Source organism: Morone saxatilis, unplaced genomic scaffold (assembly GCF_004916995.1).
Source record: "Morone saxatilis isolate NCDOM2014 unplaced genomic scaffold, NCSU_SB_2.0 Contig22, whole genome shotgun sequence".
Classification (NCBI taxonomy): domain Eukaryota; kingdom Metazoa; phylum Chordata; class Actinopteri; family Moronidae; genus Morone; species Morone saxatilis.
The window spans coordinates 17,631,817-17,646,067 of NW_023339785.1; the positions used below are offsets into that span (position 1 = coordinate 17,631,817).

Consider the following 14,251-nt stretch of genomic DNA (forward strand, 5'->3'; position numbering starts at 1 on the left):
CTTCACATCTCTGTATGACAAGAGCTGATGCAATCCCCCAGGGCACTTACGAGCTATCTCCCGGTGACAGCATCTCTTCTTTAGAGCAAGCTGGTCCTGATGTAGGCTGGTGGTGGTGGTGGTAGTGGTGGTGGGGTGGGGGATCAGAGGGTACCAGGAAGAGAAGCCATGAGGACCAGAGGGAGAAGGAGACCGAGGCACAGGCAGGACATGGAGGACATGTGACTGAGAGGAGAAACAATGGAGCGGAAAAGAGAAAGAACGTGGGTTTTGTGAATACGATGAAGAAAACAGCTAAAGAGATACAATCATCATTGACATTTACTGTTCCCGGCCCCCTTCCCAAGGCTGTGCAAAGCTCTGGCTCATGGAACGTGAAAGAACATAGAAGTCCTAATACTTTGAGTGCATGAAAAGGTTTTTATTTTTTTTTATTTTTTTTTATGAATTAGCCCAGCATGCCTTTAGGATACCACATATCCCTCTGAACTAGCATTCCAGGCCAGCCATCTCAAGTGATGCATCAGAAATGTAACATCCCCGTAGCACTGCCAAGTGTCCTGATTATGGAAGGGAATGAGGGCGGCACACTGTGTGTGTTTGACCAGTGAACTGGAGATGGGATGCATGGTTCCCTGCAGCAGGGTGGGGGAGGAGGAGGAGGAGGAGGAGGAGGCGCGGTTAGCTGCAGAGGAAGAAAAAAAAAGGAAAATGAGATTGAAGAAGAAGGAAAAGAGAAGGAGCAGATGAGAGAGATTTTTCTTTGTGTTGTTTACCACTCAGTCCTCATGCAAGCTCCTCTAATGACTCTGTGTACATGCACATAGTTGTCTGATGACTTGAGTAAATTAGCATTATTGAAATTCAAGGTGACACTCACAGAATCATTGAATTATATTAACTGATGTGTTATTTCTTCAGAGTCAGAGACAGGTTTGGCCGCCTTAATTGCACCTACAGCACAACATTTATTTCATTTTTATTTAATTACTGAGTGGGATGAAACTGAAGCCGGGGCATTTCTGTAAAGCAGCTCTCTCCTGACACTTTTCTCTGACACTTTACTAAACTCCAACACCAATCTCTGCTCCACTGATGGAGCGGGGCGATATTATGGGGGAAACAATGAGAGGGGGAAGGGAGGGGCACTCAGGTGGAGAGAGATATCGCCATGCTCAAAGAGGATGTATGCTTTGGGGGCTGACCAGATGGCTGAGGCAAAAGACAGGCAACAAAAGAAGAGGTCAAATATAGTGGTGAGGATAGAGGGGAGGAGAGGAGAATTGGGAGAGACAGTGAGGCGTTGAGAGGGTGGGGTGGGGGGGATCAGTACTGCATGGAGAGACATCTTGAGTGTAGGAATACATACATATACAGAGTAGGACTTTTTTGGGCTGCAATAGGGCAATCCAGAACTTTCCATACAGTATGTGGAACCTGACAGAAACAGCCAAAGTTTGGCTCTTAACAATCACAAATAATAGGAAATTCAATACATAAAGATTAAGTAATTAAGATACAATGAATTCTTTGTGTTTAAGTTGTAAGCATTTTTCATGTATTTAAGTTATTAAGCTGAAATCTTCGTGCAATTGACTTTCCTCTTCACTGCAAAGACACTTTTCTTTGTCAATATGTTACTACCGATTGCTATTTTGTTTGCTATTTTCTATTAATAAACTTGCCAGTGTATATGCTGTGCTCATTTGTTCTGCTGTCTTGTTATTCACCCTTGACTGAAAGAATTAGAGTTTATTAAAATTGAAATGGTTAAGAAATGTACATGCAACGCAAATTAGTGAGGTAGCAAATTGGTGCAGCTTGTAACAAAAAATGTACATTAATTAGAAAGTTGCAATCTTATGCACAAATATATGATTAAAAGAAATAGTTTCAAACCAACTTGCTCATTCCCCATAGGTGATCCCGGCTGTTGGTGATAAGAGCCAACACTGCTTTGTTTTTCTCCACCCGCGTTGGGTGGAAACCAGCCACTATTGTTTTCCACTATTTTCTCACAGCAGTTTGTCTAAATGATGGCTGTAGCTGCCTAGCTTGCCAAAGGAAGGGTCATTTTTACTGATGAGATGACACATTTGCCTAATCAATCACGATCAACAGCACTTCTAGCTCCACCTGAAGGTTCCTGGAGCTCAGATTTACAATCCCTGCTACAGTTCTGTTTATAAACACCTTCAGAACCTATGAAGTCTCCACATGTGGTGTTGGCTTGTTAGCCTCTGACCATGGAAATGGGCCAGTAGTGATTAAGAGTCAGAAAACAAGAGGTTTTTGCACAGCACAGCTTACGGCACTCCATTGAAAATCAATAACACTGCTTCCAGTAGTGTTACACTAACTGTGGTTGCGTCTGTTTATGGCAGTGCATGTATGTGGCTGTGAATGCCAGTCCAGTAGAACAACATTACCTGTCGCAAATGCCCATGAGGTTAAACTCTGATGAAGGTGGAGAATGGTTTTATTGTAAAAGAAGCAGCGTGCAGTTTTTGTGGCGGGGTGACTTGTGTCTTAGGGGCAGAGTTGCAGGATGCTGGCAGATCTCGTGCAGTGAGACTGGCTAGTGAGTGCCCCCAAAACACAGCAGGTCATTCTTCATCTAGAACATCCTTCTAAACCTCACCGTCATGGGAGAACCTACCTGGAGCCTACCTGGAGCTCAGATCACCTGAGATGGTGTAGCAACACGCAAACCTTTCCTCTGCAATAAGGGGGCGACCCTTGAAAAAGTTGCAGCACGAAGACACTGTATCACTAACGGGGGCAAGATGAGAGCACAACAGGGGGAGGGAGCGAGATGTGGATGTGTGGACATATCTGTTATTGAAGCTTGGGCTAGCTCAAAGCTCAACCCAATAAGCAGAGGACAGCTGAGCAGAGAGAAAGAGGCTGCCAGATCTTGTCCCCTAGGATAGGTTCTGTGTCAGTACTGGCCCAAATTAAGAGGGAGTGCAGAGAAAACTGGGCCTCGACGAGGGCTGGAACTCCTACTGGCTCCCATTCAGTGTGGGAGATTGCACCACTCACCCTGCAGCACTTAACCACAATACTGCTGTCCATCTGTTGATTCACTTATCAGGAGGTAGTGTTGTCTGTGAGTGTGTATGTGTGTCTGCTTGTATGTCTGCATATGTGTGTGTGGCTTTGCCTGCATGTGTGTTGCTGAGAATGGATGCTTATACCTTGGGAGAGGTGTCTGTACCAGGACAGATAGGGAGGGAATAGAATTAAAAAGGATGAGGCAAATCCCACCAGTGACTAGATCTCTCATTCACACAGCAATTGTGCTTAAGAGCCAAGTACGTGAGCGCTGTCATGTTGTCCTCTGAGTGTCTGAAAGGTCTGCACATACTGTAGCACCGTTCTTAACAAAGACCGACAAAGGCGGAAAAAGAAAAACACGGTTGTTGTGTGAGCATATGTGTGTGTGCGATTGCATCTTGTGCTTGATTAGGATTAACGAAAAAATACAAACTGTCATGTTGGATAAAGAATTGTTTCCAGTACAGCATCATTAACCGCAGAGAATGCTGAAAGTCATTTTTTTAAAAAGGGCCTAAGCTACAGTATGCCCGGTGAATCCCACCATGCATTAAATGATAACCGTCAGCCAATCAGGAACACATTTTTAACATAGTCATTACATGAGAAAAGATAAAGCCTTCCCTCCTGTCATCCAACCATTGTACTGGAATACTGGAAAGTATTTACGGATGTTAAGAATGCTTGATTACCCAGCGGGAACACTTGAGAGTCAATCAGAATAAGTGAACAGCCATTCATGATAGGATAGGAAGGCAAAACACATCTGTAGCTCCGAATGTTAGTTTACACATTAATGGCTTCTGACTGAATGGAAGTCGCTCCTGCCTGACAATTTACTCTGTCCCACTAGAGTGCATGATGAATACACAAACAAATAAAAACCTTTTTTTGCCTCTCAAGAAATGTCATCAGATGCACACATTGATAATAGAAAATGCTTGTATTACTGAGATGTTTATTCCCCAAAGTGGTTGTGATAGATTTGTTACAGTGAAAAACATTCAAATGATTGTGTAACTGTTTATTTTCTTATACCTTTTGTGGCCTCAGATAGTAATTTAACTAAACAGCGTCTAGTTTTTGTGCAGCTTGTCGTACCTTCTGGGTCAAGCTTGTACTAAAATCTGATTTCTATATGTATATGTCAACACATTTTATGCCTTTTTGTTTAGATTATCATAATTTGGTCTCATTTGTCATCCAAGCTATTCAAAGATACGGAGTATGTAGCTGTGACTGACAACGTGGTGTCAGCAAAAACAAACGTTGTGGTTTTAAGGTCATTTAAAAGGAAACCGTGTTCAGGCAGAAAGAGCTGTCTTTTTCAGCTCTTTCGTAGAAGGCAACAGAAGCGGCGACAGGCAGGAGTAGCGCTCACAGATGCTGTGAATGCTGCAGTGAGTCGTTCACTGTGGATGAGGGAACAGAGCGATAACTGGTGGGAGCTCCTGGTGGGAGCTGGAGACCTTTGGTGAATGCTGTGACGTTTCTATCCTTTGGCTGACACTTTCCTACCAGCACACTGTATACTTGCATTTACACCTGCAAGATTTATGCTGACATCCTGTCACAAAGCAGGGCACTATTATCGGATCCATTCACTTTCTGCATGCATGCTGTCTTTTTGTGCAATGTGTATTAACATGTATTTCTCTTGTTCAGATTCAGATTAATGTTGATACTAGATTACTCCAGCATTTTATTTATTAAACAGCAACTCCAGTTGTTTAGTATTGCGCTACCAAAGTTGGGAAAGTTAGGGGGAAAAAATAAATTAAAAAAAAGTATGGAAAAATCGAAGCAGCAGAGGTTCATATATCCAGACTTTAAGTCCTTAGTGTGCATCCTACACTTCCTATAATGCAACTCGATAGTGTGTTTCATTAGACCTTCTTGCCTGCTAAATGCCTGCATCTTTCAATCTCCTCACTCCAAATGGGAAACACAGGAGTTTCTATCATAATTTTGTAATTGCCAAACCTGACCTAAGGCCTGATGACATCATTACGGTTATTATACCCAGAAGCCTCATACAGAGTACACCTAATGACAAGTGAACTGAGCCTGATTTGTAAAATCGGTGGAGTGACAGATCATTTGAATGTCAGAAAATAGTAAGAAATGCCCAACACTGTTTCCTGAAGCCCAAGGTGATGTCATCATACTGGTCGTTTTGTCAATCCAAACCTCAAAGAGGTTCACTTTACTGTTACACAAGACAGATAAAGGCATTCATTCCTTCCAATAAATAAGCATTTTTGCATTTTGTTCATCAGTTGTGCTTAAAAAATGATGATTGGCTGATTATCAAAGTACACTTTATTTTCTGTTGATTGATTAATCAATTAATTTAATATTTGCAGTTACCATACCAATGATGGAAAAAATGTTTCATTTAACAAAAGTGTCAATTGCCATATGATATGAATTTTTTTAATGAAAAAAACAAAACTAAAATCTGACTAGACAGAATATTTAAATAACTTAGTACTTATTCTCACGCTATTATTATAAGCAGTATATATCATTATTTTAAGACATGCGGTACTGTAGATATAAATGCTTTGTAAAGGGAACTGGGGGTCATTTAGACTCAAATTAACCCCTAATTGTTGGGTCATTAGTGGTGGGTCAAACAATCCAGTCGATCAATTACCATCTAAAGTGATGAGGCACTTATTTGTGAATGTTCATACACCTTTTGTGATTAATGTCTCAACACTGTGTCCCTGCCCTCTGCTGTCCCTGCAGTTTGCTCCCAGTTCTCCCGCGGAGTGTACGCCATCTTCGGATTCTACGACAAGAAGTCCATGAACACCTTGACCTCGTTCTGCGGCGCACTGCACACCTCCTTTGTCACACCCAGTTACCCCACCGATAATGAGGTGCAGTTTGTCATCCAGATGCGCCCCGCCCTCCGGGGTGCTGTCCTCAGCCTGCTCTCTCACTACAAGTGGCAGAAGTTTGTCTACCTCTACGACACAGAGCGAGGTAGGTGACAGTGGGGGCCTTGAGTCAGGACTTAAAGCTTGAATTACAGTGTGGAACCACAGGAATTGTTACAGTGACTCAGAATAGCAGCTGCACACCAGGGTTAGCAGAGGATAGATTTACCTTGTAATACTTTATGAAAGCCCTGTAAATGCTCGAACTGTTAACACTGCACTATTTTATTCAGTAGTTTGGCATTATGTAAATGTGAAATATATTCACTAGCAGCTCGTAACACTTGTAATAACACATAACACTTGAAGAAACAGCATATCTTATGAGCTATAACCTTTGGTTTTTTCTAACAGTTGGCTGGTTGGTGTCAGTTAATCTTCTGTTTAATCATGTTGTTGATTTTGGCTCGTCTTTTATCTGAAATGAGGTATGTCACAGCTGCTGCTAAAATGTTCTCTGCAGAAATCAGAGACTCTGTCTGCCTGTGGGGGCTGCTTATTGTGCTGCGTCAATGAGCATTTTTTGTGTAGTTCCCAGATTGCATTGCCTTGTTGACAGTAGACACTGGTTTAATGCAACAGCTCGACGTGTGTATGACGACCTGTCAACATGGCGAAGTGTTCATTTCTGCGTGTTCTAATGTCAAATGAGAAAATGAGCTCATTATCTCTCAATAGAATAATGATCCCCTCCTCCGACGGAAAATTCAATTTGTTTAAACAGCACCTGGGCAGGAGAGAAGAGAAGGATATATTCAGGATATGACAGACAAAGAAGACACAATATGTGCCCAAATAAGGGTGACTACACATTGCTCTTGAACTGTACATAGAAGTGTATTTGCTATGTTTAGTTGCTCATTATTGGAAGGTCCTGACCTCCAGATATGCACTAAGCAACCGGTCTTCTCTGCAGTGTGCTCTCTGCTCTCTGTATGGTTCTTTTTGTCTGGTCCAGCCTCCCTCCACACCCCCACCTCTCTGTGTCTTGCTTTGAGGCAGAGCATGAAGTGTGCTTTAGCACAGAGTCCTCTGTCTTTGGGTCGTCAGGCCTGTAGGCTCCAGAGCTGAGGGCCTTAATCCTCCACACAGCCTGCAGATAATATGTGGTTAATTAGGGTCACTCTGACTAGAACATTCATTGGATCTTCCCTGAGGATTGTAGCAACCCACACATCTTTTAGCACAACCAATACTGCCCAGCTACCGGTCCCCAACCCTCTGCTTTTCCTGTTCTGTCTGGCAAGTAAGACTGTCTGGGGCACAGTTGGACACATAGCGGAGGTGGGGAAAAGAGCCTGAAATACAAACACAGTAGAGGTGTTAGAGAGAGAAAGAGTGATGTCAAATAGACATATAATTTAAACTGAGAAATGAGGGACACAGGGCAAAAGAGGGAGGGGAAGTGAGAAAGAGGAGGAAACAAAACACCAATTCAGTCCAGCAATTAAGGCAACAGCAGGTGCTTGCGATTTACACGCTGTTACCTGTGTACAGACAATTCCCTGTGTACTGTACATCCCCGTGCTGAAGCCCATGCCAAGCCACTTTTACCTCTCTCCTTACTGCCAGTGGTGTAAGACGATCCCTTATTAGTGGGAGGACATTGGCCCCAGGAGGGGATTAAAGTCATTTATTGATGCACTCCATCCAGCACTTTGGGGGGCTTTGACACTTGGCTCATCAAGCAGACAGATGTGTCAGAGAGCTTCTACCTCCGCTTATCAGGTAGTGCAGCTCCCCTGGCAATATGGACACTGACTGCTGGCTAAACCAGAAGGAGTGACAAGGGAAAATAGTCTTCAAGGGTGAATGTTTTTTACCCTCTGGCTAAGAAGCAAAAGGGAATCTGACGGACAACTACTTTCGTCTGTATTATTTTGTGTTATTTATTTATTTAGGTGTTTCCCAACCTCTTTTGGCTAACATACCCCCACAACCCTTTTCAGATGAGCTCAAGCACCCCTTCGGTGATCCCACTCTCCACATTTCAAATGTGTTTGCGTTTGTATAATTACCACACAGAGTGGCAGAAGCTGGACTTTAGCTAATTATTTCAACTGTTTATACAACACTGTTAGCTAGTCATTTCAACTGTTTATCTATTAATTAAGTTAATTACGACACTGATACACACAATGCACATTTCAGTATAATTCACAGTATTATTTTCTCACTTTTTTTAACAAAAAAATCCTATATTTTTCAGACAAAAATCTACAAAATATATTTTCTCTTATATCTTCTTTATCATTTTTACTTTTAGCTAATAATTTCAACTGTTCACCCATTACTTGTAGCTGTTTCCTCAATAGTTTTACCTAAGTATTAAGTTAAACTATGTATCTAAAAAAATAACAACCAACAATTATAGTACTGATAATTGTATGCATTACTTTTAGCTATTTCAACTTGCTTGCTTTCTGACTATTGTAGTTTTCATGCACTCTCAACATGTATTACTGTGCAGTAACAAGTACCCCTGGATAGGAATCACAAATCTATTTAATTCTTTGTTCACTCTCGATGATGCTGCTTTGGCTCACCTAATTGAGAATCACTGAAGGATCATTGTCTTGCAGTCCATTGTGTTACTGCTTTACTGTGATTTTCTTGTGGTAGCACTGAAGAGAAGAGACATGTAAAGAAAAGCCGCTTAGTGATCTCTGACCTTAAATGTAAATACTCTTTACACAGATGACAAAAGCAAAAACATGAAACAACACATCCCCATAAGCAGCTGGTTTTGACAGATCTCTAATTTTGCTGTAGATCAGAACAGTGATTGAACAAATAAACCCAAATAACAAATTACCGTCCGCTCATGATGTGTGACACAAATGAGATGAATTATTTTCTTGAGTGCCTTTTTGCCTTTTGATTTGTGTTCGATAAAAGCATTGATCATTCACAATACTGGGAGCAACTTTGTAATTATTCGCCAAACTCTTCTATTAGGTAGGGAAAACACAGCATATTCACTGTGAGTTCCACCAAGAGGTTTTATTCAGTCAATAGAAAAGATTAATTACAACCACACTATTCATTTGGCTCTGTTATTGGGCTGGCAAAAAATGCTTTTAGTGCAGTGCTTTCAGACGGAGAGTGATGGTCCATATGCCTCAGTTTCGGATGTATTGGAGAGAAATGGGGGTAAATTGGTACCCTAAATGCCAATATCAGACAGCTGTTTGAAAGCAGACATTATGATGAAGGAACTGCACTGGAAGCAAATGGAGCCTCCATAGGCAGCCTTATACCAGCCAAATGAGTGGCTACTCTTCTTTTATCCGATGTAATCATAGGTGTAGTGCTGCCGAAGTACTTTTTTGAGCAAAGAAATACAATATTTAAGAGCAGATCCCTTTTCCAGAGTCCGCATTTTGGACCGGACATGTTTCTACAGTCGTACAGCTATTTTGCGGCAACCGTAGTTTCTCCTAAACGCCTGGAATGGGAGGGTGAAACGAGAGGAATGTAATCTGTAACTGCACCGCTAGATGCCACTAACTCCTTCACACTGGATCTTTTAGGTGATTGATTCACTATGTTCACAATTCATGTGATTCATTGAATAACACGCAAGAAAACATTAACCATTAAAGTTGCCAGTATCGTCCAGCAGTCTTTGAGCGTCGTAGTGAACTCGATTATTTTTTCTCTGGTGAATAGCTAGCTAGCATTAACTAGTAAAGATGAAAAAGGAAAACATTACAAAGCCAGGCTGTTAAACTTGCCCAGCTTGTGCTGCATCCATTATGCCTGCGGGAAATGAAATTTTGTCTACAGTACCAGCCACTCAGAATTGCTGCCCCCAGCTGGCTGCTAGCTGGCTGCTAGCCAGATATATCCATTAATTCCCTTCAGATAAGCAAGGGTTATGGACCAGCAGGCTATTCTGGCACTTGCATCTGTAGCTATGTTTTCATAGCCTAGCTTATTAGATGAGCTTGACATCTGCCTACACTGCAGCATCTCCTCAGAATGGATGTTTCGAATGCGACTTCATTTGCTTGGCAAAAGTAAGTAAATTAAATCCTTCAAAACACAAACTACCTGTGTTCCTTGTTATTTCAGGTATTGCCTAATACTACTTAGCTATATGTTTGGCTGATTGCCGCGTGATTCCCTCAACATGATGAAACTATTCATAACGTCAGTCTAATATAGTAATATAATATTTAATCATGTGGTCAGTTATAGTTGACTATTGTATGTAAACTTGCCTTTAAAATCAGCCACAACTTGCACGCATCTCTGGATGTAATATTTTTGACAGGGTGTATGTTAATTCATGTGGGCATAGAGAGAGATAAAAGATCCAAACAGATCTTGAACCATTCATTCTTTTGAATCAACCCAAACATCACATACGGCTAACTGAAAAAAATTGATAATCCCCGTGACACTCCTTCAGCCAAATCCTTTGTTTTTCCAAATCTTAGCTCTCCAAGAGTGAATATTGTTTTTTCTGTCCTTTCAGTTTGCATCAGCAGACGAATTTCCCCTTAAAAATCTCGAGCTGTATAGGGTGAAGGTAGATGGATCTTGCCCTTTCTGTTCTGGCGGTCAGGTATGGGCAGATAATTGCCAGGTCTGTGCAGCAGAGACAGATGATTACAGGCTTTATTGTCTCTCCCAGGCACAATCAACCCTGATTCAGCAATCTCACCTCTACTTGATTTATGAGTCGCACTCTCTCTTTCTCTCTTTTTCACACCCCTCTATACCATACCTCTTCCTTATATGCTTTGAGCTTTCTCTGGTGTCCTTTCTTCTTGACTGTCTGCCTCTTAGCTAGCTGTGACTAGAACAGTCACAACCTTTTCTTCCTTAAATGCTACAAAGTGGTCAATAATAGATGAAAACAATTTTTTTTATTTTTTAAACAAATCAAATAGAGGTAGATACAATGAAGGCTTCTAATTTCTACCTGGTGACCATTGATTTTCCAGCTGTAGCCGATTAAGCTTATGTTATCTGCATGAGTTGGTTGTCCTTGGCTGTCTTCTTAATGTTTCCGGCTGATTTGCTTTAAAACAAGAACCTAAAAAGGGTCATAAATATGCACATTATGGATACATATGTGGTACAATGCCGAAAGACTGAGGCTAAAACTAACATGTCCCAGGCAAAAAGTCAGCATCCTTAGCAGCTGATCCATGTAGGTGACTTGGAAATGAAGAAACAGCATCATGTTGCAGTGTAGAGCTAGTTGGTTGGTTGGAAAAATAGACTTAATTCTAAACCTGTTAAGTATATTTTCATTTTGAAAGATTCGAGAAAAAAAGCTAACTAACTCAGGTGTTTGTCTACTATAACGCTATCCGAGTTAACTTTGTTGGGGTTAACTTTGTTGGGGTTGCTGAATTGTAAAATCCAATAAAGAGCAGGACCAAACAGAACAGTTGCATCTTACATTACAACAGATGATCCTTTTCTTAATCGTTTGCTCTTGTGTTTTGGGATTTGGAAAGGCTATAAGAAGACATCACCATCCCAACACATTAATTGCAGAGTATAGCTCTAAATCCAAAGCTTGACAAGCCAGCTGTGCCTATATACAGATACTAAGCTATTATTGGACAGCCGCTGTTTGGGGGAGGGGTCTAGCAGTGGGTCAGTCATATAAATGTAATAAATTGTATATCTATCCTTCCTTCATTGCTCCCCTGCTTTACTTTTATTTTGTCAGTCTTGAGAAAATCCAGTTCACCTTGAACTGAGCAAAAGACAAAAAACAAAACAATGTGAATGAAGGAATAAATATGACTGATTGAGAACTCTGATGGTGTAAAAGCACTTATATTTTCCATTGACATTTTGTGAATACCAATCTGCAGAGAGCAATGCCTGTGATATTTTGTGGTAAGACCTGGAGCTGCCACCTCTTTATAGCCATGATGGTGTTGTGAGACACAGGATTTTAGCTTGTCTCACAATATCCATTGCCACACCAAGGCGTTGATGACTTATTAAGAACACTGCCTGGCCTCCTGTCGTCTCTTTCCATCATTTCCTCTACCAATCAATATTCTGAATGTGATATAGTTGGGAGGAAAATGATCCAGCATGTAGCTGCTGTACAGAAAGCACAGAGCTATTTACTATTATCAGTTAATGGCTGACAGTTGAAACTATAGTTGAAAAAGTGTTAGGTGTCATAGCCTCATTATAGCACCAAGAAGTCAAATGTTCTTTGAACACAAATCTGCCAGGTGGAAGCTGTTTTTCAATATTTGGTCCAAAAATATCTCCAGGGCATTTCTTTCATTCACCCTGTCAATATTTGCAATGACCCTGCAGCAGAGTCAATTCCTCAAACTTATCTGGAACAATAAGGTGCATGTACAGTATTGATCATTACAGGTTGGTGCTGTATTTGTAACCACTAAGGGAACAGCTTAAAATATGCAAATATGTGCAAATTCTGACCTACTATATATCCTACTATAAGTGTATGCAGGCATCTATACATATATTATATATTTATTTAAGTCAATTGTGAGTCACATTTATTGTTAAAGGTCTTAAACTATTGAATAAATAGCAGAAAAGCAGAAAAAATTGAATGTACCACAAGCAAGTTCTTACAGTGTTCCCTTACGCAGGAAGTTTAACTTTAACTATGCCAAACCTGTCCTCAAGAGAAATATATTTATTTTCTAAAACAAAGTTACTGGCTCCTTCATTATCACGCAGGCAGCTGTCTCCCAGACAACAGTCTGAACTTAAACCTAAATCAAACAAGCCAATTTGGGTTTCTCACAGTAGAAGCGATGATGCGCTTCTGTTGTTTTTAAACACAAATTAACTGATGAAATGAAATTGTCCTTCATAAAAACCCTACATAAATATATGGTGTTATTCCTTTTACAGTCAAATATATATGTATAGTTGCGGTAGTTAAAGCTACATTTTTGTAGTGTTGTAATGTGCTCCAAAAAAACTTAACCCCAACTCAAAATCATCAAGTAATAAAACATTAAAATCAAAAGATTAATTTAATTGAGATCCCCAAGCATCCACACAGTGTACATAAAATGTTTGTTTAGTAACTGCAGCAAAACTACAGGCTTTAATGAACTGAATAACAAGTAAGAGACTGATCAACTTAGCCTATTACAGCAGAGGCAGGCAAAATCACTCTCATACTGAAGATATTAACACATTTTGGAGAGACAAATAAAATAAAATACAACCATTTTTAAGTTCTTTTGCGTATTGAGGGTCTGTTGGCTCAGTCAGAAGATGTTGACTGGATGTGACAAAAATGACTGAGTGGAACCAGTGTGACACTGACAGAGGACCCGCACACACTGCAGACATGCCACTTGTGTTATGTGGCTTGTGTGGCATTTGAGTCACATGTAGTAACAGTGTAATGTCAATGTTTCAAACAGTAGAATTGATCGGAGCTTTTCAGCACGCTCAGTCTAAGATCTAAGATACAGTAGCTTTTATTACTTTATTATTTAAAAGCTAACGTGAATCATTCAATACAATCCTGACTCCTAACACATTCATTCAAGTAAAGAAAATGAATGAGTATTTACTGGAGGCTACAAATAACACACCCTAATATTCAGTCTTTAATTTTCATTTTACAAGTGATTGAAGTGCCTTCCATAGCTTGTTATTTAAATTTGAAGCTATTGGTTAAAACATTTGAATACTGGCCCTGATGACATGCATATTGTACTGCAACTACTTGTACCCTTGTGTTATGATTTGTATGCCAAATATTGTTATAAAACAGTATAGACCACATTAAAGTCTCTGAAGGAAGTAAATGTATTGTTTGTCGATATACTTGAGACTGTAAGTATGGGTTTTTGGCTAAATTATATGGAAGTGGCTGATAATTCTAAACATGCGATTGCCTCTGTAATGGTTGTCATTGTCAGTGTATAGGGAATACAATTATTTGCAAGCATGTTAAAATGTAAGAAAATCATCCTATCAGTTTGATAATTTTCTGGTTGCATCAATCAAAGGCCACTTGGCTCTGTATTAAACCCTCATAACTCACCACAGACACTGAGACACTGTTGATCAGCTGTTAAACAGGCAGACAAGATAACTCCAGCCTGGCACAATTGGCAGAGTGATGTGCCAACAGGGCCAAGAGGCTTGTGAATGGGAGGATTGGATGACCGCACATAGTTAGCCTCATTTCTTCTAGCTCCTGCCAAGCTACTGTAGATAGAAAGATAGAAAGGCTGTTATGAGGGGGGGTGGGC

The 14,251-nt window shown here is 40.5% G+C and overlaps 1 protein-coding gene across 1 annotated transcript in view; it reads left to right on the plus strand.

Moving 5' to 3' along the window:
* gria3b (glutamate receptor, ionotropic, AMPA 3b) overlaps positions 1 to 14,251 on the plus strand; it is an 87,585-nt gene that overhangs the window by 17,667 nt on the left and 55,667 nt on the right. Inside the window, exon 3 of the mRNA XM_035669653.1 lies at positions 5,815 to 6,054. Within this exon, the coding sequence (XP_035525546.1) occupies positions 5,815 to 6,054 (240 nt within the window). The remainder of the gene's footprint in view (positions 1 to 5,814; positions 6,055 to 14,251) is intronic.